Source organism: Dermacentor albipictus, chromosome 3, assembly GCF_038994185.2.
Source record: "Dermacentor albipictus isolate Rhodes 1998 colony chromosome 3, USDA_Dalb.pri_finalv2, whole genome shotgun sequence".
Taxonomy (NCBI): Eukaryota; Metazoa; Arthropoda; class Arachnida; order Ixodida; family Ixodidae; genus Dermacentor; species Dermacentor albipictus.
The window spans coordinates 42,581,702-42,609,215 of NC_091823.1; the positions used below are offsets into that span (position 1 = coordinate 42,581,702).

At 45.5% G+C, this 27,514-nt stretch overlaps 1 protein-coding gene across 4 annotated transcripts in view; it reads right to left on the reverse strand.

Annotated features, from left to right (window-relative positions):
- Positions 1-27,514, reverse strand: part of mesh (sushi domain containing 2 mesh) — a 49,236-nt gene that overhangs the window by 19,618 nt on the left and 2,104 nt on the right. For all 4 annotated transcript variants that reach the window (XM_070535396.1, XM_065432685.2, XM_070535397.1 and 1 more), the window contains 11 exons: positions 18,163-18,371; positions 16,179-16,335; positions 12,785-12,981; positions 11,618-11,909; positions 9,169-9,453; positions 8,073-8,220; positions 7,208-7,405; positions 5,453-5,734; positions 4,822-4,954; positions 3,676-3,826; positions 2,372-2,527 (listed from right to left, as the gene is read on the reverse strand). In XM_070535396.1, coding sequence (XP_070391497.1) covers positions 2,372-2,527; positions 3,676-3,826; positions 4,822-4,954; positions 5,453-5,734; positions 7,208-7,405; positions 8,073-8,220; positions 9,169-9,453; positions 11,618-11,909; positions 12,785-12,981; positions 16,179-16,335; positions 18,163-18,371 — 2,208 coding nt within the window. The remainder of the gene's footprint in view (positions 1-2,371; positions 2,528-3,675; positions 3,827-4,821; positions 4,955-5,452; positions 5,735-7,207; positions 7,406-8,072; positions 8,221-9,168; positions 9,454-11,617; positions 11,910-12,784; positions 12,982-16,178; positions 16,336-18,162; positions 18,372-27,514) is intronic.

Genomic DNA, 27,514 nt, shown 5'->3' on the forward strand with positions numbered 1-27,514 from the left:
AAAGCGATAACCGCAGTAAGTCACTTCTCCTAGCTAGCGAACTTCACGCGTCACCACGAATCGAACCCAGTTTGGTGCTAGGTTAGAGCCGACGCTTCGATGGGTGCCGCCATGTTTGTTGATGCAAAGCTTTTGGGGCAGGTTTTGGGGCTCCCGCTAAATCAGTGAAATAGCATTTGAAATAACAGTGAAAAAGCCCGTCCCGCGGACTGGGCCGTTTGCGGCGTTTTTCGGCGGACCCGGGCCGGACGCGGGCCCGCTCAATGATGCGTCTAAGGACTTCGACTACACGCGCACGTTATGCATTGCATGGTCCAAAGCATTCTGTGCCAAGCTGAAGTGGTACGTGCAAATAGCTGGCTCTTAGTGTATCTTTGCAAACAAGATAGAAAAAACAGATGAAGTTCTCATTTTCTTCTTCAAAAACGAACATTGTTTCCGCGTACGGGAAAATAAACTATACAAAAAGCACCTCTTGAAACCATTTCCCTGTTGGAGCTTTTGCGATTACGCCATTACCAGTCTCGATACTGTTGTTTTAGCGATAACGCAACGTGAGTCTTTCTCTACTTATGCGTTTACTTTATGCTGTATGCTCGAGAATTTGGCTGTGTATATATATATATATATATATATATATATATATATATATATATATATATATATATATATATATATATATATATATATATATATATATATATATATATATATATATATATATATATATATATATATGTATATATATATATATATATATATATATATAGTCATATCATCATGATAAGCCAACAAACACTGACACCAAGGACAACATAGGGGAAATTACTTGTGCTGAATAAATGAAATAAAGAAACGATAAATTAGTGGAAATTAAAGTGGATGAAAAAACAACTTGCCGCAGGTATGATATGAAATGCGTCCGCCGTGGCTAGAAATCGAACCCGAGTCCTAGAGCTTGGCAGCGCAACAGCTAGTTGAGCAACCACCGCTGGTAAAGCGACATTTCAACACGTGTATACGCGCCGGATTTTCCGTCTGGTTGCCCGCTGCAAAGGGCGAGGCACCAATAATAAAAGTCGACAGTCGCTTTAGCATACGCTGACGAGGATGAAGGCGAAAGCCCGTGTGCTCACAAGACATTCATTAAATTACTTGACATGCTCGTTCGAATGCGTTGTTACTTCCTATTACTTACCTATATCTTAACTGTCTATATCTTATCTATCTTATCTATCTTATCTATCTAACTTATCTATATCTTAACTGTCTATTAATTAACTTCGCCCTAATTAAACCAAAGGTCGTGAGTGCGACTCCCAGCAACGGTCGTGAGTTCGACCATCAGTGGTGGCACGATCAATTTTGGTGCCACTGAATTTTGGCACCACCAAAGGTCGTGGGTTGGAGTGCCTCTTACCTGGTATATGTACCAATTTTGGTGCATGCCAATCAATGAGGCGGCCATAAGAGCACCAAGACGTTGGCGGCTAGATAAATAGATACTGTCAAAGTGGCAGATGTTCGCCAATAAATGCTTTGCATTTCTAACAAAGAAATTTGCAGCGCAACTTAAGACTGTTTACGTGTGGGAATGCAAGATCATTATACCGTTTGCAGACTTCGGAGCGCCATAAGCGCGCTCTCGCGCTCTTGTTTTACCTTCATTACGTGACGCCACCTACTTCTCATTGGCTGCGCGGTCACGTGCCCAATGACTATATAGGCCACACCTTCAGTCAGTCATATGGCTGCGAAGTGACGTGCGCAATGACGCACACACTAGACACACCTTTAGTCAGCCATAACCGTGAAGCCGACGTGGCGTTGGGGAAGCGTGCTTGTGTCGCACCCCGGAGGCCTAGTTTCTATTCTCACCCATACCGGAATTTAGCAAATTTTCTTTTCGAACCCGTTAATCTACTTTGTTTACAGGAACCTTCAGGAGAAATTTGACGTCATTCCGAGCATTTCCCGTAATCCGTAATGACGTCGATCCGAGATCATGTACTTTGATTTGGGAGCACGTTAAATAACCCCAGGTGGTCGAAATTATACCGACACGTCCCACTACGGCGTCTCCGATCGTACGTGTGTAGCTTTAGTGCGTAAACCCCAGAATCGACTATGTGTTTTTTTTTCTCTGCTGGATTAATGAGGTATTACGCAGGAATGTCGTGGTACGGCGATGTATAAGCGGAACAGTAGCAAACGGTATTTTATGCGCTTCTTAGGGAAAACTGGTTTCGATGCTATAACCGGGAAGACGTATCAAGCGGGGTCGCATTAGCAGATGATCTACTCTCTCCGGGAGCAAAGCACAGTGTCGAGTTCGTCTGCGCAATGTGGACAGAAGTGCACAACAACTCACCTGAGAGCAATGCCCGGCGCACACTCTCGAAGCGGCCCTGGATCTCCAGCTTGCCCTTGGGGTCATTGACCCGCACCAGCACGAACTCGCCGCGCGCCGTGAAGGTGTAGTTGGCGCGGTCAAAGGTCAGGAAGTGGGGGTCGCCAAACACGGCAGCTGCGTGAAGAAGCACGTACAGTGGAGAACAAAAGTCTAACAGCGTGGCCTCGACTGCCAGTTTAAATTTATTATTTCGCAAGCGTGTGCCGTAGAATTGTTTCAGTGCATTATACATTATTCGAAGAAGCGTACTTGGACTGTACCACTTGATTTCAGACTGCGTGCTAAGGCTGCGAACAAAAAAAAAATTCTTTGAGATTTGCAGTTTTTCTACTTTTGCACACGACTGTACGTTGACTGTCGCCACACGCATTCGCCTCTGCGTACGTTCTGTGAGCTGAACACTGGGAAAGTACGTAAACAGGGTTACTCATAAATGCTAATGAGGTGCTTTCATTGCCTTTCCTGATTTCTACTAGCAACAATGACATTTAACGTGGTCTTAGCACTCATTCTAATAAACGGCGCCCTGTTTTCACGTGAACCTCTCTCATCCGGACTTGGTAAACAAGGGCTGTTAATGTGGCGTTTAATCAATACAGAGGGCATCTAAAATCTCTAATCAGAGTCGCGGATGTTACGACGAAAGACACACGTAATTCGAAACGAAGGGTAGCGATGTGGCCATCGGCCATGCCGTGCTGAATGCGCCAATTTTTGTCAGATCGTTAAAGCTAGGCAGCATTTTGATTGGTTAGTGTTTAAGATGGCGATGGACCTGGAAACGCCTGTTGCTGAAGCCACACTGTTATGGCTGCCCTGTTTACGTATGCATCGGATGTAACATGCCATGCCTGTAAGACATAACATCTACCCTTGTCTCCGAGTATGCAGCATACAGCTGAGCTATGTTCTTTATTGTATCGCTCTCGCTTGTAGTTTAAACATGCCCTCACGAAATGAAGTTATCCACTACTTCTCGGGGAACAAATGGCACGGAGCTTCTCGTCGTGTATTCTAGCAGTAGATATGCTTCTGGTCGCCCGGTTTTGCGTTTTGGGGTGCAGCCAGTATAACGCAGAGCAACGAAAGCAGAATCCCGTTTTGAACTAATTGGCTGTTCGTGTCGAAGGGGGACAATTGTGACGCAAGACGACGAGAGCAGGAGCACAGACTAACAGGACGTATACGCTCTGGGGTGACAAGCCGCGTCACCTTGCACCACTTGCTCCTCTCCAGCATCGAGAAGCGCAGTATCGACGTACCGTATCCCGGCGACTGGTAGGCGGTGCAGTCCTGCGAGGTGCGCCAGTACTTGTACTGCTGGCACGAGGTCGAGTCGTCCTTGGTGTGCTGCCAGTGGCAGCAGTAGAAGAACGGCATCGCGTCGATGTTCCAGTTGGACAGCGACGGAACCTACGCGTGCACAGCCAGATAGTTGTACGCATTCTCACTGTGGTACTGTATAGTCTGTGACAGGTCAAGAATGCAAGCGACAGTGGCGTAACGAGGAACTTTTGTGTGTGTGTGTGTGTGTGTGTGTGTGTGTGTGTGTGTGTGTGTGTGTGTGTGTGTGTGTGTGTGTGTGTGTGTGTGTGTGTGTGTGTGTGTGTGTGTGTGTGTGTGTGTGTGTGTGAGAGAGAGAGAGAGAAGGTGTGGGCAGGTGAATGTAGTCGCGCGTTTTTTTTTTTTTTTTATGCCGGGTATCCTGGTAGACAGAAATCTCGGCAGCGCGGTAAAGGGGGAAGGGGAGGGGGGCACGCACTCGGTGTGCGCGTGCAGGCACAATCGGCAGCCGCGAGGACCACGCGGAGTGTAAAACGGTGCATTTCTTCCTGTCTAGTGGTTTAACCGTAATAAACCGTAATAATACGAGACCAGCTCATCCAGAACTACATTTTGTTAAATTACACTTGCACACGAGTCCTCAAAGCAGCAAACGTATTTGCACACAGTGAGCCATCTTCGTACCTTTGGAGCCGTCCATATTAAGGAAAGCTCGAAGCTAGCATGCACTATAATACGGTAACCTTGTAAAGCGTATTTGGGAAGAACTTATTCCGACTTCGCCACGCGTCCTTAGAGCCTCATCACAACCGCAGTTAGAGGGGGGGCCTTAGCACGGATGATGCATCGCAGAAGACCGAGACATTCGCGTATCGACATTTCTATGTAATGGATGTGTGTTTAGACTATGACTTGCCATTAAAACAATGGAAACAGCTCGCTTCACTGGTTTTAAGTGGTCTCTAATTCTGCATGACGACTGCGAGTCGGTGATACCTCAGTGCTAGTGGTACCGTTTACTGCTATACGGAAAACGCAAGGAACGATTTATGCTTCTTCCGTGTTAGCTTATCTGCACCGTAATCTGCATCAAAGGAGTACTACAATCAATATAGTGCCATCACCTTCATGCGACTGTTGAAAGGCAGGATGCCGTAGCTGAAGATTCGTGACGGTCGGCCTCCGTACATGGTGTCCGCTGTGAGCATCAGCTCGCCCTCCATGTCGTAGCAGCAGGTCTGTCCGGAGCCGCCCACTCTACACAGTACACGACAGGCAATAGGTTTCAGCACTTATTGAACAAGAGGACGCAGTATACGATTTCCTGTGACGCGACCATCCGCGAGAGTTTGCAGTGGTTACGTAATCGCCTTTCATCGCAAAATTTAAGTTAAGCCTGGTAGAGGGTTTTTTAGTTATCTCTGGTATCAACTTCCATGCATAGTGGTGCGTTAGCGACATTTTCGCGCGGCTTTCATGCTGCTAATGATCGCCGACTTTCAAGTCAGGTCCATCATTAGCACCGAGAATGTCACCGAGATGCTGGCACACACTCACGAGGGGGCGGCAGAAAGTTAGGTGGGCGGATGAGATTAAGAAGTTTGCAGGGACGGCATGGCCACAATTAGTACATGACCGGGGTTGTTGGAGAAATATGGGAGAGGCCTTTGCCCTGCAGTGGGCGTAACCAGGCTGATGATGATGATGATGATGATGATGATGATGATGATGATGATGATGATGATGATGACTCACGAGGGTCTTCCGGTTCGCACGCAATGCTGGGCCCCCTTGTGCAGCGGGTCGCACTTCTTGGTGTACGTGTTGCAGCTGGTGTCGGGCGCGAAGCGGCCCCGGTCGAAGTCCGACTGCTTCATGGTGCATGGACATCGCCACAGCGTGAGCGCGAACCGGTCCGAGTTGCTTTCCCGCTCGAACCACTCGTTGCAGAAGCGGTCCTTCCAGTTGTTGCCGTACGCACGGTCCCACTGGTGCGCGAAGTACCAGGCCAGCGGCATCGGCCGGCTCCAGATGGTCCTGTGACAGTGACACATACATATGGTGAGATATGACTGTTGGCGAGGCTATAGCAGCTGAGCCTAACCCCAGATACTGACGGACAATTAAGTGCTCGAAAAGCCACCGGGAAAATGCAGAAAGTCGCCGTTTCGCCCGAAACACGAAGCATTCACAGCGATAACGAAGTACAGTTAAACCTCGATATAACGAAGTCGGCAAAATTGCCAGTTTGCTTCGTTACACTGAAATTTTGTGACACTAAAATTTGACATTTTATCCAAATAAGTACAGTCGCCGATGGATTTTTTTTTTTTACACGGAAGGGGCCGCAACGTTTTCCGAATTATTGGACAATCGGAAAAGCAAATTTCAATGAATATATTAATTTTATTGAATTTGTGAGTCAATTATGAAATATACAGTTTCATGTCGTGTCGATGATATCTTCACATCGGCGGCACGAAGCTAAGCCAGCCACGCTTTCGCATCCACTCCGGCCCCACGGCCGATAGTGCCGTGAAAAGCGCCGTCAGCAGGAAGCGAATGTTTTGTCTGCCTTTCGCTTCAACGCGTCTCCGAAACTCGAGAATACGCAACCTGCAGTACTAAACGCGCTGTAAGACAGCGCACACAATGCCATGCCATCTCGGCACACTCACGGCACGGGTCAGATTAGCTCTAAAACATGGCGCGCTGGCTGCGTATGCACTTAGCCGCGCTACAATAGGAGACACGCGCCGAAAGCACCCGTGAATAGAGTTAACTCGGTGATGGCAAGCACTCGCGGTCACAACGCCGGCGTGATGAGTCACGCCGGCAGCGGGGAGTCCGTGTGCGTGTGCCAAAGTGGACGTTTCGTGCTGCCGCTCCGTTCACCATTTCAAATGTCCTTCGCCTCCATAATCCAGATCACATGACCACCAACACTACGCCCGCGGGAATGCAGCGCACATCAAGCGGCGAGCCCTGCCAGCCTTCTGGGCTCACTCTTGCCACTAGCTCCCGCCACAGGTCATGTGACCCTCAACACACGGCGCGTGGGCTGCGCATGCGCTCGGAACAGCACGGCGGCTACCGACCGCGACGACGCGAACGTGCATCGAATATAGTAATATTAAGCCTAATTGGTTGAATACACCCTTGAAATATAAAATGCGTCAGCCTTGGCGTGACTGAATACTTGGTCAGCTAGAGAGAGGGCCAAAGCTATCAAAAGACTGGTGGTGACGCCACCTGGAAGTTCTCACACTACAACCTCTTGTGACGTCACGAATTTTGACAGCGTCTGCTCGGTGTACTTACACCTTTATCATAGATGATGGTGATGGCCTTTTTGTTTGTTTGTTTTAGTTTTATTTTTCTCGCTTAACTAGACCCTTTGACGATGATACCCTGAAGGCTCCATGGGGGAGCTTCATGCGTTATGACACTTCTTCAGGAAGCGTCGATACAGTCACAAGGGCGTAGCTCTAAGTGTTCTCGTAAGCTTACGGCGAAGCCTTGTAGTCTTTGGCGATGGCGCTGCCGTCGGTGAGGTTTATGCTGAGGAAGCCGAACTTGTAGTGCAGCTTGTCCCAGTTGTAGCGCTCTCGGTACATCTCCATGTTCAGCGTGTAGCGCATCTCACCGTTGCGCATGCCGCTCGCCAGTGTGTCGATGTACGTCAACTGCGGGTACTCCAGGTCATCGCTGCAACGAGACAAACATAATGGGCATGCACTCCTTTCTTTATAAGTCAAAGGTGGGCAAATGCAGTGCGCTGCGTATGCGCGATGTGGCGCTCCTATAGCGAATTGGTACAGTGTTACTCAGGCAATGTAGTGCAGAAATCGTACAGAGCAGAAAGATGAAAACGCGGAAAACACACATACACACACACGACACACCGTGTACTTATACGTGAGACCTTGTCTTTGCCCTCGTTTTATTGCTGGAGGTCACATGTTGGACGATGCACCGGTGCTCTGCAGGGTACCTAGCCAGGGGGAGGGGGCGCGCCAAGCACGTGACCCCCCCCCCATCGGAATTTATGTGTACTATATAGGGTACCTGGCTTAGCATGACGTACGATAACACTCGCCTGTCCAGCCCACCATTCTTGGGTCAAATGCGTGTTTTCTTTCTCTCTATGGAAATAGGTTGTGGAGGGACGCCATATGGTGGACAGCACTCCAAAAGCTTTCGAAAGGCAGCCGGGTGAGTCGAGAATCAACTTATTTCAACATCTGATCAGTGTGGTTTTCAATTCAGCAGGGCGCCCATGGCATTAGAGTGTGCCGCGCAAGAAGGTTTTTGTATCTGCAAAGAACCTCATCTCGCAGTCTGTCCTGCTGCTCGATGACGCGAACAGACTCACTTGTAACCCCACAGGTGAAGCTGGACGTTGGTGTTGTTGTTGTTTACGAGCTTGTCTGGTTTCCACTTAATGCGCATCATCTCTGGCCTCTCCTCCTTGTCGCTGTCGTCCAAGATTTCGATGTCTTCGGCCGCAAGTTCCGGAGGCTCTGCATGTACGCGCACAGCATTGGTGCCCGCTTGCAAATTCGCAATTCGACAGAATAAATAAACAAACAAAATAAAATATGAACACCGACGCAAACTCTATTTCTGACGCCATAAAACTTTAATACTACTTTAGTAAGGATTTTCTATCGTAGTGCGCGTTATGCGGCCGTATTGTATGCTATAATATATGATGCGCATGATCTCATTTACAGGCTCGAATCGGCAGTTTTATCAAGAACAAGTTGATTGCTGGCAACGCCGTTTGCGTGAGTAGCGCCTTGTTCCACATTTATCTCCGTTTTATAGAATTCTCTCACAAAATCTGATCGCTGTAGAATAAGAGTGTGATCTTCCTCAAGCTTGAGAAGCAGCGCAGGGATGGACGAAGAAAATGTATGCATTGCAAATTTTATGGTTGTGCCAATTGTAACTTGATACGCCGCATATTGGGAGTTTGTGGTGTTTTGATCCTTGCAGAGCAAGCATAGAGGTGTCCATATCTTCAGCGGCGCACCCCTGAGAAGACGACCCGTCTTGTGGGCGTCCGGTAGTGGGTTTCGAACCACGTGCTTCCCGCCGCCGAGTCGGGCACCCTATGTACTCACTTGGTCATGGCTGTTGCTAAACTCAAGTTCGAGCTTGTACCAAGCTTCCCAAATAATCCCTGGGCTTTCGTGAACATATTCCCCTACGTCCGTTCCCTTATATAGTAATTTTCTCTTTCTATCTCTCTCTTTGTTTTTGGTGGTCTAAGCCTGTCAAGATGTCGCACTAACCAGACCCTACGTCATTGAGCAATTGAGCACGTTCCGCCCTCAGTTCAATGAGGATGGAACGTGCCTCCCCCCCCCCCCCCCCCCTCTATTTAGTAAGTGTCCATGCGCACACCTGTGTCTAATGCACATAGCGGACAGGCAAACGTGGAGTGTGGTACGATTTATACTCACGGACGTAGAATCGCCCGTAGAACATGGCGTCCCGGCTTCCCTGGGACACGGTGAGATCTACGTATCCGTGGAAGAACACGGGTGGCATGAGGCACGTGGCGTGGTTGGTGTCGCGGTAGATGGCCGGCAGCCTGTGGCCTGACATGTCCTGGAACTGGCACTCGATCTTCTCGTTGGGGTCGAAGCAGGGACCCGTCACGTTGATTAGAGTTCCGCCCAGCATTGTCGCGTACTTGGGGAAGAAAGTCAGCCGCGGTCTGCTCGTGATCAGGTGAGGCACCAACTCTGCGCAGTCGAGAACACAGGCGGTCTTTCTGCGTGAGAGCTTCGCCGATTCGCACATCCCATATCGACGACACACGGAGCAGCGCGTACAGCTTGTCAACAAGGAAGGTTCTAGCGACCTTTTTCTAACGGGTAACTGCGAGTGGTATGACGCAGCTTCGTTTTCGTGTGTTCTCGTACTTACAGACGTAGTGCGTTCTCGGTGATTGGATGCAAGCAGAACAGTATCATGATACCGCGACCTGCGGCAACCCCGCAAAGTCCAGCGTATCGTGGCTGTGTTACGCTGAGTTGACCCCTCAAAATTCTGACCTAAGAAAAAAAGGGGGTATGGATAAAGCAAAGCCTAAAGTAGCGTTTTGTGGCTGTGGTGTTGGGCTGCTGAGCACGAGGTCACGGGATCGAATCCCGGCCACGGCGGCCGCATTGCGATGGGGGCGAAATGCGAAAACATCCGTGTGCTTAAATTTAGGTGCACGTTAAAGAACCCCAGGTGTTTAAAATTTCCGGAGTCCTCCACTACGGCGTGCCTCATAATCAGAAAGTGGTTTTGGCACGTAAAACCCCAAATATTATTATTATTAAAGTAGCGTTTTGGATATGCTGTACCAAGTTTTCTGTTGTTGATAGGTCAGCAACTCAATTACGGAGTAATTAATTGATGTACTCATTACTTTCACTCAAGCTTTCTTTTACGAACGTACTCTCCTTGAAAAGAAACGAGGGTGAACAAGTTGTTTCAATTTTTCTTGATGTGAAATCAGATAGGGCTCAGTCTTTGAGGGGTTCAACGCTACATGAAACGTTATGGCAAGCTTGGCAAATGGCAAAAATTCAAATTGACTGTAATGCAAATTTAACGATGGCATGCTTACACAACGCGACCCTTTTTTCCTGATATATTAGGCCTCAGTAATCTCCCTCGTGGTCTGATTTTTATGCGCGGAAAGTATTGTGGTGTTTTTATAGATTGGGGGAGTGCACCCATGCTCAGAACAATGCCGCGCGACATGCGAGTAGGCATTACCCGTTAGCGAGCGCCTGTGCTCAGACAATCTAATATTCAGGCAACGACCTATTTGACTGATATAGACGTGTAGATATAGACTGTACGGGCGAAGTGGCCGCGCGACATGCGATGGCGGCGGCTGTGCCGATCTTCATCTGGTTCCTAGACACGCGATGGTGACGGAACTGTCTTGTGCCGCTCTTCTTCCTTGCAGTTGTATTATATGGCGGTCGGCATAGCGTGGATGTGTTATGCTTGGTAATGTGTGTGTGTGTGTGTGTGTGTGTGTGTGTGTGTGTGTGTGTGTGTGTGTGTGTGTGTGTGTGTGTGCGTGTGCGTGCGTGCGTGCGTGCGTGCGTGCGTGCGTGCGTGCGTGCGCGCGCGAGGGGGGGTATGCTGATGCAGAATGCGTTTATATTTATTTATGCGTGATAAGTGCGAGCAGAGAGATGCACAAATAGACATTGCCGAACATATACATTCCGCAACCACGCCGTGTAATGCTACGCATATCTTCGACCGTTCCCGTTCAAGGAGGTTCCGTTTAATTTGTTTGCGCAATGCCCGAAGTGGCAAAACCAACGCGTTATTGTCGTCGTAAGCAGCGAAGGGCGGAGGGGGGACGTTTACGAGTACATGCGTAATTAAAGCGCAAGTCGTGTACCCTCTCGTTTTGGGTCCCTTTTAGTCACCTTCCATCCTCACTGGTGGAGTGTTTACCAGGGTGATCCTGCTTGCTATCCCCATCTTATTAGAGGCTCGTGCATTTCCGGCCTATAGGTTTAACGCCGCCTTTTTTTACGTGTGGCATATGGGGAACGGCGAAAGCAGGCGGGCTTGCAGAATGTTTTGCGCCGTCGCAACTATTGTTATCGCGGACAATTGGTCATTTGTCACTGTACTCCGGATGGCAGTTATATCAACCGCACGCACGAAAAACTTAAACTATAGGCATTCTCGCCATCTATTAGGAAATGGGTTTTCTTGCTTCACATGGAACTTTTCGACCGAGTCACCACGTAATCCTACGCCTTCAATGCTTCCCAAATCGCGGGATAACATCACCGAAAAGCGATATGTCACGTCATCCAACTTTCGACGCGAGAACGACTGCAGCGCCGGTGCTTGCCCTCGCGCACAAAATGCTAATCTTACCCCATTTGATGCACGATCCGTGATAGATTTCCTCTTCTATTTCGAAGATGTAGCGTCCCTTGATGCCGTTGCCTTCGCCGTGCTGGGGCAGGTTCTTGACCCGGGGCTCTTGGGAGTACGGGATAAACTCGTAGTACCGCGTCGTGTTTCCCGCGTTGAAGCCCACGAACGGGTTCTCGCCGTTCTCGCCGTTGTTGACATCGTTGACGGCGATCCAGTCGATCTTCTCGTAGTTGAACATCACGTACGTGCGTCGTTCGTCACTCGCCAGGACCACCTGGTACGTGTTGGTCTGTCCGTCGCCGGAGGAATAGAGAGAAGGAAAAAGAAAGCATAGTTCAAAGTGTACGTGCTCAAAGGGCGCCGAAGGCGAAACCGAAGAACCACTTAAACGAGCTAGATTGTTCCTTTGGAAGTTTTCTGTTAGGAGAAAGCAAACAACGAAAAATGAATAATTAAGCATATTTACACGTATAAACTTCTACCGTTTTGTCATTGTCTCCGCTAACTGCAAGCTTTGGGCATGCAGGCTAAAGTATATATAGCACACCTAAATCTGGCAGGTGGCGTAGGGGGGCGGTAATGAGAACGTGAGCGGTTTTGTGTATAACTATCTATAGTCGGATACAACTTTAGAAAAAAGGGGGCGTTTACTCCTCCGAGGCGGGTGCACCAATGGGCGCGCATTCTGGACCGACGTCATGCGCCGGACGGCCGGTGACTTCGCCGCTTCGGTCATCTGGGCGGGGCCTCCCCTTTTTTCTAAAGTTGTATCCGACTATAGTAACGAAACGCATCGCGTAGCGCGGAAGTTGCCAGGTTGTTTCTTCGATTATTCTTAGAAATAGCCTCGATATGTAGAGCATAAGGCGTGAAAATAAGTTATTAGTCGGGAAATCTCAAGGCTAACGCTGTTCAAAGTGAAGCAGGATTTTTTGGTTAAAGCAACGACCGCACGATATTACAGTCTTCCAAAGTGTCTCTTATGTATTGACGCGTCTGTTTGGCTTGGCGATCCTCGCTGCTGCCAACACACACTATCGAGCCCAGGGCCCCGATTTCGAGCGCCGCTCTTTCAAGCGACGTCTCCTGGTCCGATGCCTCGTTTCCGACATTCGGCTCATTCAACTGCCTTCTATATCGTTGAGGGTGTTTATCGGGGCATACCTTGACGTTGCTCTTGCTCTGCATGCCGGTCAGCGTGACGTTCCTCCATGTGGCGATGACCACGAACGCCGGCTTAAAATCGGCCGCTCCGATCATGCCCTCGCGGAAGTCCTCGATCGCACGCCGCTCCAGCCACTGCTCGGGGTCCCGGTCCGAGTACTCGCCGATGCGGAACAGACGGAAGTAGACGCCAGACTCTGCGTGAAACGACCGCAATTGTCAGTTGATTGATTGATTGATTGATTGATTGATTGATTGATTGATTGATTGATTGATTGATTGATTGATTGATTGATTGATTGATTGATTGATTGATTGATTTTAACTTCCCAAAGCAACGCAGAGTTATGCATGGAGACGCCGAAGTGCAGTGATTAATTCAGGATTAATATTGAAGATAGATAGATAGATAGATAGATAGATAGATAGATAGATAGATAGATAGATAGATAGATAGATAGATAGATAGATAGATAGATAGATAGATAGATAGATAGATAGATAGATAGATAGATAGATAGATAGATAGATAGATAGATAGATAGATAGATAGATAGATAGATAGATAGATAGATAGATAGATAGATAGATAGATAGATAGATAGATAGATAGATAGATAGATAGATAGATAGATAGATAGATAGATAGATAGATAGATAGATAGATAGATAGATAGATAGATAGATAGATATAAAATCAGAATTTCTTGTTAGAAGTTGGGTCAAATTACAAGTATTTAGTATGCAGGAGGATGTCCCATAGTCAAAGACTGTATCGGGACCTCCTGTACAAGAATAGTTATAATAACTGACATCTCAAAGCAACAGTAGCATATAATAAGGTATCATACAAGCAACAGGAAATGAACGTTAACAGAGCAAAATACAGGATTCATTACAAATAATAACAAGGTTTAGCTTATCTCACGGTAACATAAAGAATTATATGTTAAGAAAATAGCAGTAGTTTATTTACAAGAACAAAAACAAACCAAGAGCAAAGAAAGCAAAAAAGAACAAACAAAAAGAAAACGGTTACACTAAATATTCTCATTCGTTAGTCAATAATAAATGCATTTTGAGTTCCCTTTTGAATTGGTGTAAATATCTTCTATTTTTCATTATGAGAGGAAGGGTGTTCCATACTGATATGGAAGTGAATTCCACGGTTTGTTTACCGTGGTTAGTGCGGATTCGTGGTAAAAGAACATTGTTATTCAACGCGAATCTGGTGGTAATATTAGTTGTCAGGTTAGATGGTGAAAATGTGATCGATGGTAGGTCGTTATGTAGAAATCTGTGGAAAAAAATACCTAGGTTGTATTTAGTGAGCCCAGAAATAGTAAGGATGTTATTCTCGTGTAGTAAGGAAGTGGCATTAGGAAAGCGTGAACTATAGGTAATTATTCTGATGGCTCGATTCTGAATTGTTTGTAAAGACGTAATATGAGTATTATAGGTGTTTCCCCAACATATGATACCATAATTCATGTGAGAGTGGACGAAAGAGTGGTAAAGTGAGAGCAATATGGTACATGTGAAGTAAGGGCGTGCTTTAATTAAGATGCGTATACCATAAGCTATTTTCTTTTTTATGCGAGCAATATGATTGTGATATTTTAGATTACAATCAAGTAGAACGCCAAGGAAAGATGAACATGAACTTGGATGAAGGCAGTGGGGACCAAGACTGAAGTGAAGAGAATACAACAAATTTAATCTTAGTTGCATTAATAGATAACATGTTAACGTTACACCATCTTAAAATGTTTTCTATCTCAGCATTTAGTTTATTAACGAGAGATGAGATATCTTTATGAAAAGTGAATATTGTGGTATCATCAGTGTACAGAATGCATATTGTCGAAGAAAGACAATTAGGTAAATCATTAACTAAAAACAGGAGTGGCCCCAGGATGAAGCCCTGAGGCACACCGATGTTAGTAGTTCGCTGTCGAGAATAAGCACTGGAAACAGAAACAACTTGAACCCGGTTATATAAGTAACTCTTTTGTAGCGAAAGGGCAGGACCACAAATGCCAATTACATCGAGCTTGGAAAATAGGATAATATGATTAATGCTATCAAATGCTTGCGTTAGATCGATGAAAACTGAGGCGGCGAGAAATCCCTCCTCAATATTTTTTTTAGTTGGTCTGTAAGATGAATAAGAGCCAGCTCTGTGAAATACCCATGGCGAAAACCGAACTGGAACGCAGAAAGGATATTAAACTTAGAAAGGTATTTTGTTAGCCGTATTTCAATTAGTTTCTCTCTCTCTCTCTCTCTCTCTCTCTCTCTATATATATATATATATATATATATATATATATATATATATATATATATATATATATATGTATTATGAGACCTTCTGAGCGTTTTCAATATGATCCCTTGTGGCCTGCATTTTTCGTCACAGTCACAGGAAGGTCTAAATCGAGATGGGAAATGTTATTCTCGCAACTCGCTTTTCCACTTTGTCGCTATTTTTTTTCCACTTTCTTATCGAAGTCAGTGATAATTTATAAAGGCGAAAGCCTTAAATGGCTCATCTCCCCGATGGTACGGAAAACGCGGCGTGCGGTACAGAAATGCGAGCGAACTCGTGCCAACGCTCGCGCGTTTGTCGTCGTCTTCTTCCACAGCTGGCTCCGATGCCGCTGTCATGCCAAAAAAAGGCAAAGCTAATTAATATAGCGTTAATTAAGGCGCTGGAACACACGATCTAAGGTGGGAGTCGCATCCTCGACCATTGGTGGGTCCACAACCAATAGTCGTGGAACAGTTAATAAGGTAGCGCAAGTTAAAGCACTCGAACCCACGACCTTTAGTGGGAGAAAACAAGTATTGAGAAGTGACAATGCATTCGAATGAGAATGTCAAGTAGTTTAATGAATTACTCTTGAGCGCGCAGTCTTTCGCCTTCACTCTCTTTGGTGTATGCTAACGTGACTGACAATTTTTTCGACACCTATACACTAATTGTCGGTTTTCATATAGCCAAAAAAAAACACAAATTCGTCTTGCTAAAGGGATGTGTTGTGTACATATCAGACGCCGGTGCAAATGATAAATAATTTAGCTTCGATGCTTTGTGTCTTTCCCGCTTTTTATTTTAACTAATTGTTCTCTTGAAAGCAGACTGGCTTTGCCCTTTTCGTTTCCGTTCCAACCCCCATTTTTTCTGACCTTCGCATGTATTAATTCAAATCTAAGAGCCCTCCAAACGCCTTTACCGAGGCCGCCCACTTCTGGGCCGACTTCCCGCGATGGGTGTGAACCATTGTCCTAGAAAACATCATCATCATCAGCATCATCATCATCATCTACTGGATGTCGCTGCAAAAGGCACGCGGACGTTGATAGGCCGAATCGATCACGTCCAGCTCACCGGGTATGTGCTCCACCATGCTCTGGTAGCTGAGCCAGGGTGCGATCAGGGCCGGGTCCTTTTCCCGTATCGTGTCCTCCGGCCGCATTGGAAAGCGCACGGGAAACCGATACGCGGCCGGCGAGCCGCTGAAGTGCAGGTAGCCGTTCAGGTGCACCTGCGTGTGCACGCGTCCACGAAAAGCATATTTAGTTTGCACTAAAACCGGCACAACCGGTTTTTCCTTCGCGGTGCCGGCTGCCTGTTCTACCCAAACACCGGCACGCCATTCGCCGATCTCCGCGGTTCCTCCTACGCCGATGCGTTAGAGGATAGAGACCTTTAGCGTGTCCGCTACTCCGGCAAACCGGGGTGGTTTGGGCGGATTACCGTATGGTCGGGGGCGTAAACGTGAGCGGCCAGATTGGTGGCGCCAGCTGGTGGTGCAAAGCTCAACCACCTAAACACAGAGCCAATTACTATATTCTTCTTAGCTTGGGTGTAAGTTTTCGACAACGGCGTAATTGTGAACACAATTACGCCGCTGCCGAAAATTTGCACCAGCAGCGAAGCAGAATAAAGTAGGTTACTGCAATTTTAACTCTGTGTTTGTCTGATTGAGCTCTACAACACCAGGCGGCTGCACCGCTCCGGCCGCTCACATTTACGCCCCCGCCCATCCGGTAATCCGCCCAAATCGCCCCGGTTTGCCGGAATAGCGGACATGCTAAAGGTCTCTATTTTTAGCGTGTCCGGTATTCAGGTAAACGCAGAGGGACTGGGCGTTTTACCGGATGAGCGATGGCGCAGAGCTCAATCAGACAAACACAGAGCTAATATTGCAGTAACCAAGTGTGTTCTATTATGCAAAAAAAGGTGAGGCGTGCAGGCAGGGCACAATAGAAGTGGACCACGCGAACACCGTTCTTCTACTACTTCTACTTCGCTCCTGGTGTAAATTTTCGTCAGCGGCGAATTCATGTTGCTGCCGAAAATTTACGCCAGCATATAAGTAAAACACACTTGTGTATCGCAATATTAGCTGTGTTTGTCTGGTTGAGCTCTGCGCCACCAGGTGGCTGCACCATGCAGAAAACTCATGTTTACGCCTCCACCCCTCCGCTGAAACGCCCAGTCCGTCTGCGTTTACCCGAGTACTGGACAAACTAAAGCTCTCTATTGCGAGCTGCATCGCCAACACTCTGGCGGGCGTTCTTACATAGCAGAATAACTGAAAGCTGGGCTAGTTGGTGCCTTAAGAATAGTCTTTGCCTGAGCTCGTTGGTTGCTCATAGCACAATTGATCTCCAGCAGAACGTCCTGACACGGACAGGAAGAGACCACGACACACGCTGGACTAGCAACTGATGGTTTATTATTGATTTCCTACACTTTTTATAGCACAAGATAGCCAACGTCTCTTGCTTTTTTGTGTGTTATGTAGATTATCCGGCTCCTTAGGTTGAAATATCGTCTTTACGCCAGTAGCCCTTTTCTTTTTCTGTTAGTAATATTGATGATGTACTGATGCAAGATTTTCCGCTTCTGTCTATTGCCATGATTTCTTAAATCTCGCGCGTGAGCTTGTCTTTACTTTTTTCCTAAAACTTTGATGTCATGAAATTGAACGGTGCAATGGTGCTGGCGATAATTTGAAAAGCGAGATGCCCAGCGGAGATTCCTTCCAAAGATGCCGCATGCTCTCTTGTCCTGTCATTGATACACTTGCCTGTTTGTCCTATATATATCGTCGGCCACATGATGAGGGTATATCCTCTATACCCTGTCTGTCACACACTATCTGTCTTGCAGATAGTGTGTGACAGACAGGGTATAGAGGATAGATAGTGCGCATCTAACCGACTCGCCGTACGTCGTGTGCGTCCGCATGTCGATGTATTTGGGCGCATTGTGGTATTACGTGTCGTGTGCTTCGCGGTGATGTATTCATAAGTGGTATATACAGCAATAAAGGGGCGATCAAGCGCCGATCGATCCTCCTCACCTTGATGTACTTGTAGTGGAAGCCGAAGAAAGGCAGCCTGGCCTGTAGCGAGATCTCGCTCTCCAGCTTGCTCGAATCGATGGACTGAAGGTCCTTGTATTCGTACGGATACATCAGCGACTTGCGGAACGTCTGGTAGTCAGCCGGACGCTGCGGGTACACCAGTCGGTCCTCAAAGGCGTTCAAATCATCGCCCGAAGACCCACGTCCTGCGGAGTCCAAGTCAGTGAGAAAAAAAAAAGAAAGAAAAGGGGGAAGGAGGGGGACGAGGTGAAGGGATGCAGGCGCAAAAGTCCTTAACAGAACAAGCAGCAACAACGAATCAGCGCAGACCGCATACTAAAGAATGCGCGAAAAAACTCTGGCATTTCTCTAACGGCGAAAAAGGCTGCTTGTTATGGCGAAGAAGAAAGTTTTGCGTTGACGCTGTCGAAATCTCTGACGTCAGCGAAAGCTGTAGTGCGGGAATTCGAAAGTGGTGTCGCTACCCGATATGCTTGGCATTACACAGATTTAACTTGATTCTATATGTTACTCGCTCTCTCTATTACATGTATGAAAATTGAACGATGCACTCCTTTTTTTTAAGGTGATTTCTTTGCCAACTAAGCCGGGTTTAAATATGGATATGTTTCTCGCTGCTGTAGAAAAACAGCGGTGAGACAGTCGCTTGCCAGACGAATCGGCCTACATCAGCCCGTCTGTCTGTATGGCTCTATACGGACTTGCCGGCGACCGGCTCAGTTCTCTCCCAGAACGACACAATGAAACAACAAACGGTGCCGAAATATCTACACTGCAATAAATATCCGTTTTCAAGAACATAATTATTTTATTAAAGCCAAGCTTTATTTGCGTATATCCCTGCGGTTTGGCGTGTTTGCTCCGTCGGTACAACAGTTATTTGCTATGTACGACTTCGCAAGTCCGAACAGGCACACCGATCTGTACTTTCCAATAGGATTTACAATACTGCTTAGGTTCCATTAAAGAAACACTAACGAGGAATGTCTGTATAGTTATTTTATATGTTATTCTGTATGTAACGAGGAAGTCTGTATAGATCCATGCAGACAGGGAGGCTGATGTAAGCCGATTCGTCTGGCAAGCGACTGTCTCGCCACTGCTTTTCTGCAGCAGCAAGAAACATATCCATACTGAAACCCGGCTTAGTTGGCAAAGAAATCATTTTTTTTTAAAGGAGCGCATTGTTCAATTTTTATAGGGGATACTATGTGATCTACTCAGGAACAGCTGTTCAAAGGAATGGAGGACGGGCTGCCTTACTCAGCACGAGATAGCCCGTTATTCAAGTCGCTTGCAGCTACATGGCAGAAACAACTGATTATTACTTGAGCTACATGCCACACACAATGCGACCATAGTCATTCGCAACTTCACATTCACTGAAGTCGTTCAGATCTGCACATACTGATTCGCTCAACGCTGTGGAACAGCTGAAACAAGTTTTTAAGTAGAGCTATACGTATATGGGAAGATATTCACAGACTTACATGGTCATCCCAAATCGCCATTAAGGTTCTGGGTGCAGGGTTGCGGTCATAACCAGTAGAATATAGCCGATAAAATCACTTACTTTCTTTCACCTGACAGCCTGCCTACTTCCCTGCGACTCCGTTTGATATTTGCCGCCCGAAAATCCCTTCTCGGACGCGGCGCAGATACTACCACTACCTTGTTACTACCACTACATTACCACTACCTGTGTGTCTGCATGCTTCATTCCTCGTAATAACTCGGGTGGAGAGAGTTCTCTCTCTAGACTTCAAACGATTGTGCATAGGCGTATATACCGGAGGGGGGGGGGGGGGGGGGCTTTCCCTCCCTTGTCAAAAGTGGGGGGGAAAGTATGTCATCTGACCACACTCGCCACACACAAACTTTTGAAAGCGCGCTCTGGCACTTTCGGCTGCACGCTCGAAATTCCATTAAGACTACCAGCTGAGTCTAAGTTTTCTTTCTTGGTAGAATGACTACATAAGTAATGCTAAAATTTCTTTACTACGCATATTCCCTGCTTGGACAACGGCGATTGTCTTGTGTGCCTTCTCGGGCCGCCCTGTGGCGGACGACGCGCGGGATTCCCCCATACACACTCACGTTGCGGAGAACGCCTGGCGCTGCAGGCAGTTCCCGCCCTAACAAACTGTCGGCTTGCGCAACTTAAATCATGCCCAGCTTTGGCGACCGCTATATACGTATCCCCATACACAATCAGCTTGTTACGTTTAATCTGCGAGTGAGGGGGAGGTCCAGATAAAGTGTTATAATCAGCCGCGCCCAACGACTGCATGGTGCACGCCTTACGGCCTGAAATCGTTGGACTAGCAAATGCTGGAACTATTTCATCTCTGTCCGTTGTAGCGTTGCAGTCTCGGTATCTTATCGCCATGAGAAATCTAATCAAACCTCTTATATGTATAACTGTCCAATTTTGCTGTGTAAACACGACAACTGTCGGAGATATACGCTCGTGAAAATGACCTTGGTCGAACTCGCAGTGCCATTTCAATACCAATAGAACACTGACTTGAATTTTTTCTAAAGGCATGTGTCACTGCTGACTGACGATTTCATTTTCAGGCTATTCCTAAACAAGAACTATACTATTACTTGTTTTCCGGCAGGAGCAAGCACAGAAGATATTTCGTATTTTGAAAAAAAAAAATGAGGGCCACTTTTTGGTGATGTGTGCCGAAAATTTGCACTGTGTAGGTTGCTTAGTTACTCTGAAAACAGTAATGGACTGGTCGCTTTCTCTCAAATGTTATGCATTATGCATGGAATTCGGTTGTTTTCTTCCTGTATCCTCGGTAAAATATGCGGGACGCTGGGTTTATATTTATTCGACGTACGAAACAATGTTCCGAGTGATGAGCGATATCTGTTTACTGTGTCTAGGTTCATAACAGCCTTTGTAGATAGTAACTCATTGAAGCGTTCCAGGGTGTCATACTGTTGCTAATCTAGATGTTTCCTAGGCTCCTAAAACAACTCACAAGATACGGGCGTGAAATTTTGCGAAAATAGGAAAATTTATAGCGCAATGCGTTGCGAAACTTTCACTTCCCTGCGTTAAATGCAAGTGTCGCAGATAATTACTAAACCGTAGTTTTTTTGTCATGGATTTTCGTGCAACACCTTCAGTTACTCATTACGATCTACTGTCGGTAAATGTGCAAAATTTACATAATTTTATCCCAAGGTGGCTGGAGTCCCCATATAGAAAGCAAGTCACGGTGGGAGAATGACTCTGTCCATTTTATAGTGACCACATCATAATTACACAGAAATATTCATTTATTGTACAGTCACTCCTGCTACGTTTCTTCATTAAACATATTGAATCACTCGCTCGAATCACCTGCACAGGTTAATTATTAGGCACAAGCATTACAACAAAGGAAAAAAAATCTTTCGCGATTACTGCCAAAACGCCCCACTTCAGACGGTATAGTGCCTCGGTGAAAGCAGTCGTGTGAAGCGATGCATTTCACTCAGACGCGAAATGGGTGCACTTCAAGAAAGCAGAATGTTCCATTTACTCAAAGCTTGGCGTTCATTGTATATTCCTTGCAACCACTGCACAGCAATCGCAAAAATAAGTCGCGTTCACAAACGTGTACGCCGTGACTGAAGTGGATATTAGAGATTCGTAGTTTGTTTCTCTGGTATCCTTGGTAAACAAAACAAAGCATCTTGTTTTTATCCAGGGAAAATTAGGGGCATGGTATGGATAAACTGTAGGCAATGTTCCAAATGAGCAAGTTAAATGCGCATTTTCCAGTATAGAGTACGTGTGCAAGTAGTCCATAGCGTTATTAGTTTGTTTTACGAGCAGTGTAAGACGAGCAGGTAACACTTAGAAGGCTGCGCTGGAATAATTACAACTGAGGTCACGTTTTGCGAACATAAGGGGACCAATACGCCAAGTTTATGTGCGATGGTAAATACATGTTGATCAAATACAGCGTTAAAAAATGTAAGCAAGTGTTCGAAAGTATCACGCTATTGCTATTAGAAAGGTTTCCCAATGTCCCAAGGGAACTCTGTGTTACAGATATTCTATACTTTGAATGAATATGGGCAGCATTTTAAATGCAATGTGTCGCATAGTTTTAACCTTTCTGACTTATTTAGACGCGTTACGAATAATTATTGAACCCTCATCTTTTTTCTTCTTACGTTTTCGTACGTGACATATTAGTATATATCTTTGTTGAATTGTTCAAATTCATTGTAGCAAATGTGCATTTTTTCTGTGCGCTATACAGCTATAACTGACCGAAGCATTTCCAAGCTATTTCACTTATTGGAATAGTAACTCGGGGTGAATCTGCAATTGCGGCCTATACGTATACATACTGCATGCGTCTGCCGAAAGCTATACCTGGTGTCCCGCTCTCCTGTATACATTCGTACAATTGTTTTTTTTTTTGCTAAATCGTCTGTCGTTCAATGAACACATCGACAAACTTTTCAGCAGGCCCTCAAGTGGACACTGTATATAGAAACATAGATTTTAGCTGCATTGTTAGGCTACACTCCTGAATACAAATACAGATGAGTGTCGCTCCTAAGCTGAGGCTTAGTAAGCCACAGGGGGCGCGATGACGGAAAACAAATGGCGACACCACCTGCAGGTTTCCGCACCAGCTCCACGTGACATCATGAATTCTCATGACGTCAATTTTGGACTCCGATAGTCAATGCAGATTACACTGCGTTCCGCAGTTAGAGAGTAAGCCTGCTTTACGTAGACAGATGTCATACTGATGTCATCAGCTCTGAGACGCCTCGGTTGAAAGAGATTTGAAAAATTTGTCTGCCAGTCTAAGTAATTTAACTTTAAAGTACACTTAACCGTCGACAGAGCTGAATGTGCAGTGTTGTGCTGCGTATAGTTTATGGTCCGAAAGGCTCGCAGTGACTGTCGGACACTGAAGCTCGCAAAGATGCTCTTGAAATCCTTAAATGACGCTGGTTTTCTTCACCGGCTTTATCTCAGAACACGAAACGCGGCACAATTAACGCGAGGCTGAGGGAGAGTACATACCTGGTGTTACTTTTGCAAGGTCATGCATGCCTGTGCACATCATCGACGACGACAGCGACAAGATACTCGTATAGGGTCCCTTGGTTTTGGGATAAAACCTGATAATTCCTAATTTCTTGCGCCCCGAGCAAGTTTTTATCAGCATCTGGATAAACCCGATTTCTTCCCGAAGTTTGCCCTTTCATCAAAGACAATAACAAACGCTGGCGTTACAAAACTGGTGAACGCTGCCCGACATAATGTATGCTTCTATGTCGCTGTACACTCGAGAGAAGATAAACAGGCATGTATAATGAATTCAGCGCCTGCCGGCCTTGACTGAAAGAAAGCTTGTTGCTTTAGCCGCGTTTACGTGCATACACACTTGCACGTCGCATCGCTTTTCCCGCACGTCGCATGCATGCATGTGAGCGGGGGCAGTGCGCTGTGAAGTTAACGCAACGCTGACGTTGTTCTGCATTGCGAGCGGTAGTTACGACGTTGATAGGACGTTTACTCAACTGCGTTACGTTCAAGGCAGACCGGCCTAGTTGTTATTCTATTCATATTGTGTCAAGAGCGTATGGTGCATAGTATTAAAGCAGAATGACAACATAAATGGACAAAGGACCTGGCAGCTAGGTCTAGGATGGACACAGATACGCTCAAAATGCGCATCATAATGTGTGTCAACAAGCTTTTAAGGCAAGGAAAAGCATCTCACTACTTGCGAAGCATGCCCGTGTACACTAGTATTCTTTTTTCCCCTTAACTGATGTGCAGAGAACAAAGTAAAGAAGGGATCGCGGAGCGCGTTTCTATTTGTCGTTTTTTTTTAAGTATAATAAGGGGCCTAGCTACGAGGATTTGTATAAATGAGTTCGCCACATGAAATAAAAGATCTCTTTGTGATTGCACGTACCGGTCAGTCACTTCGCTTGTTTAAACACGTTTGTATCCAAAGAGAGACCATTGCGTATGTTAATAATTTGTAAAAGTTACCAAAAAAATACGGGAACCTTGAGCTATATATATATATATATATATACATATATATATATATACATATATATATATATATATATATATATATATATATATATATATATATATATATATATATATATATATATATATATATATATATATATATATCCGAAAACAAAGGACCCCTAGCACATACGGTGAGCTGGAACAGGTCACGCGTGTATACCAAGACATCCTGAATGCTTGCTTATGGCTTCCTGGGCGCGGTGTGCCGTTTTTACTAGGAAGCTTCCACGATGTTTTCTGTGCGATCAATAAATTGTGTGCTTCAGAGTATTCGTGCTATCAGAGGAATAAAAGACAGCCCAATTATCAAATACACACAGAAAAGAGTTGTGCTGTTATTTCCCATTGTACTAAAAATAATTTTAAGACTGAAAGCTGAGTGTTTGGAATAGAATTTCTACTATGCACACAATGTTGCATTATCCTCACAGCGTACAACAGCGCTTCGACAATAATCTTACTTTGAGGGACAGTGCGGCCACTGGAGACACCTAAAGATACATGCATGTTTGAAGAATGTACTAGTGTTTATGAGATACTGAGCATTACATTAAAGTTCTGTGTCATATCATGTTCAAGGAGATATGCGTATTATACGAGAAACGGCACAGGATATTGTCTCAACTGTGGACGCTGACCACACTCCCGATGCGTCATCGTATGCTGCCGTCTACGTCACTGCCGGCGCGTGATGTCGTAAACTGTTATCAAGCTAACCTTTACAAAAGGTGCGCATTTTCACGCTGAGATGTAACAGGCGTGCTGGTTTTGACGCTTTCGTTGCTGTTGACAGATATAAGGGCAACATCCATTGAACTTAAATTTATAGGCAAACTTGCAGGGAACTATGGCGGCCGGTCGTCGTGCTATAGGATGTGTAACACGACGGGCAGGCAATGACCAAACAAATATTTTCCTTGAAATTTTAAGCTCATAGATGTTGCGTTTAGACCTTGTGGAAATGAGCGAGACATCAAATCGAGTATAGGGTTGTCGCCATTGTTTAAATGCTACTCTTCAAAGGTGAAAATGTCCAACCGCAATGCACGTTTGAGGTCTCGTGTGCAGCAAGGGATTTTGAGCGTGTAGTGGTCGACACTGCGTTGTTAGTACAAAGAGAATCATGCATGTTGCGTAGTTATCTTCATTTCCGCTTGTAATCCGTTGCATATTTTGTCGTTTATTTTGTTCTCTTGTACAAACGAGTATACCCTTATCAGTCTCAATTTTCCCAGATTTGTTGTCACTCTGTAATTTCGTGTAGTATGGTGATAAGATTATCATGCGCAGAATAATCTGCATCATTTCTTTGTTTCTCACGGTTACGGTCGTATTCGCTGTCACCGGTTTGTGTTATCGGCAGATTGAAAGACCAAGCTTTGCGCTTCATGCCATCTAAGCTAAGCTAACCACTTTGCCGCCTAGGTGTTATGCAGGTTAGAAGTGTTTGGCGCCGAAATTCGAGCGCGCTTGTCCAGCATGCTATGAACCACACTTCTGAAAACAAAGAATAATTTTTCTTCATAATGTGCTTATTCGCAAATGTCAGAACGGACGATTTCACTTTGCTAACGCGTCACCTATGACTAAAATGCTGGGTGGTACATTTGGTACGAAGTACCACATGTACCACCTTATGTAATACCGCCCGCCGCGGGGTCCTTAAGGAAAATAAAATGAAACGATAATCATTTGTGATATTTATAAAGCACTTGCTCTGCACTTTGTGTACTATCATGCTGATGGCGAGATGCGTTAATTTTAGCGGAGGCAGTAATGCATTTTTTTTTTTCAAGTTCGGCCTCATTCAGAGCTTGACGCGGCGACCCGTAACTGATCTCTGATTCAGTCTTGCTATACCCACCGTGGTAGGAATATGCAAAAGGAAGGTACCGTTCACAACGTGCATTTTTAGTGCGTGCGCCTTCTGTTATCGGTTAGATCGAAACTTTCTAGCGGCGTTTCTCGTCTGTGTTCTGGAGTACCATTAAGTGCAAATCAACGTTCAAGAGGAAATAAAAGCGATTGAAAGCATAGACCTAATTATAACAAAACCGTTTTAAATGTTTTTAAACAGAAGCGACTGATTTTTACTACTTTCTCAGAAAGAAGGTTTGGTTTAGTCTACATGACACTGTTACATCTCCGCTTCTGCTCGACGACTGCCTGTACTAAGCTTCTTTTGCGAACCGTATTTGGAAATATGGACCCTGCCTTCCTCATAATTGCAATTGTGCTTTACACGTTGGTAAAATTTGAAATAAAGGAGGCAGAACAAACAGAAGTAACTAGCTGCTACCTCCGTCCAATACTGCTAGCATTGCCTCTTTATTGCATTTATTGAAATTCACAGTAACATAGCTCAGAGTATCAAGCTCCTTCATTATGAGTAGTTAATATTACTATTACTATCCCTTTAGTATTAGTACGGATTACAAAATATTAGTAATATTACTTTCGCAAAATTATTGTTAATTTTGTTCATACTACCGCGTGATTCACAACTCATCCCCTGTGGGTCTTGCCAAATTACTTAGAAGCAAACGATAAACCAACCCAAATGGAATAAGCTATTTTGACAAGTTCGACGATACTGTAAAAATCTGTTCGCCTTGTCAAGAATTCGTCCTGGCGGAATGTATCCGTTAAACTTAAAATCTACTGTTCTTTGTGCGCCTAAATATTCATTACACAAAACAAGTGAAACCGCAATAAAATCAGCATTAAAAAGTGTAAAATAAACAATTGCAGTCGTATGATACAAACTGTTGCTTGTCGGCGCCGCGTAGACCTGTGCGCTGTAACAAAAGCTGACACTTCACCTAGCCTGCTGAAAAATTATTCATTTCCTTCAGGTTGTGAAAAAAGAAAGCACCAAGGTATTCAGGGCGTTCTCAGCTACATCATATGTGAACACCACTATTTGTTGTAGCTTCTGGGCCGTGTCCTCACTATAATTATCAAACTGCAGGTCCACCTCGAGGATCTCCTCAATTATTGTTTCTGTGATGTAAGCCCTGCAGGCTCTCCACGTGATCGTCGACGCTGGCGCAATTGTTTACGTCTACAGGAACACAACTTGTTTCCAGCGTAACTATAGCAAAGTCACTTCTTCCAAGCCTACCGACATTAGCCTCTCGCATTACCGAAAAGCAGGCGCCAGTGGCGGCTGCGGAAGTTTGGATTAACTGAATTTTCAGTTCGTGTCTGCGGATATACACACATATATATATATATTGATTG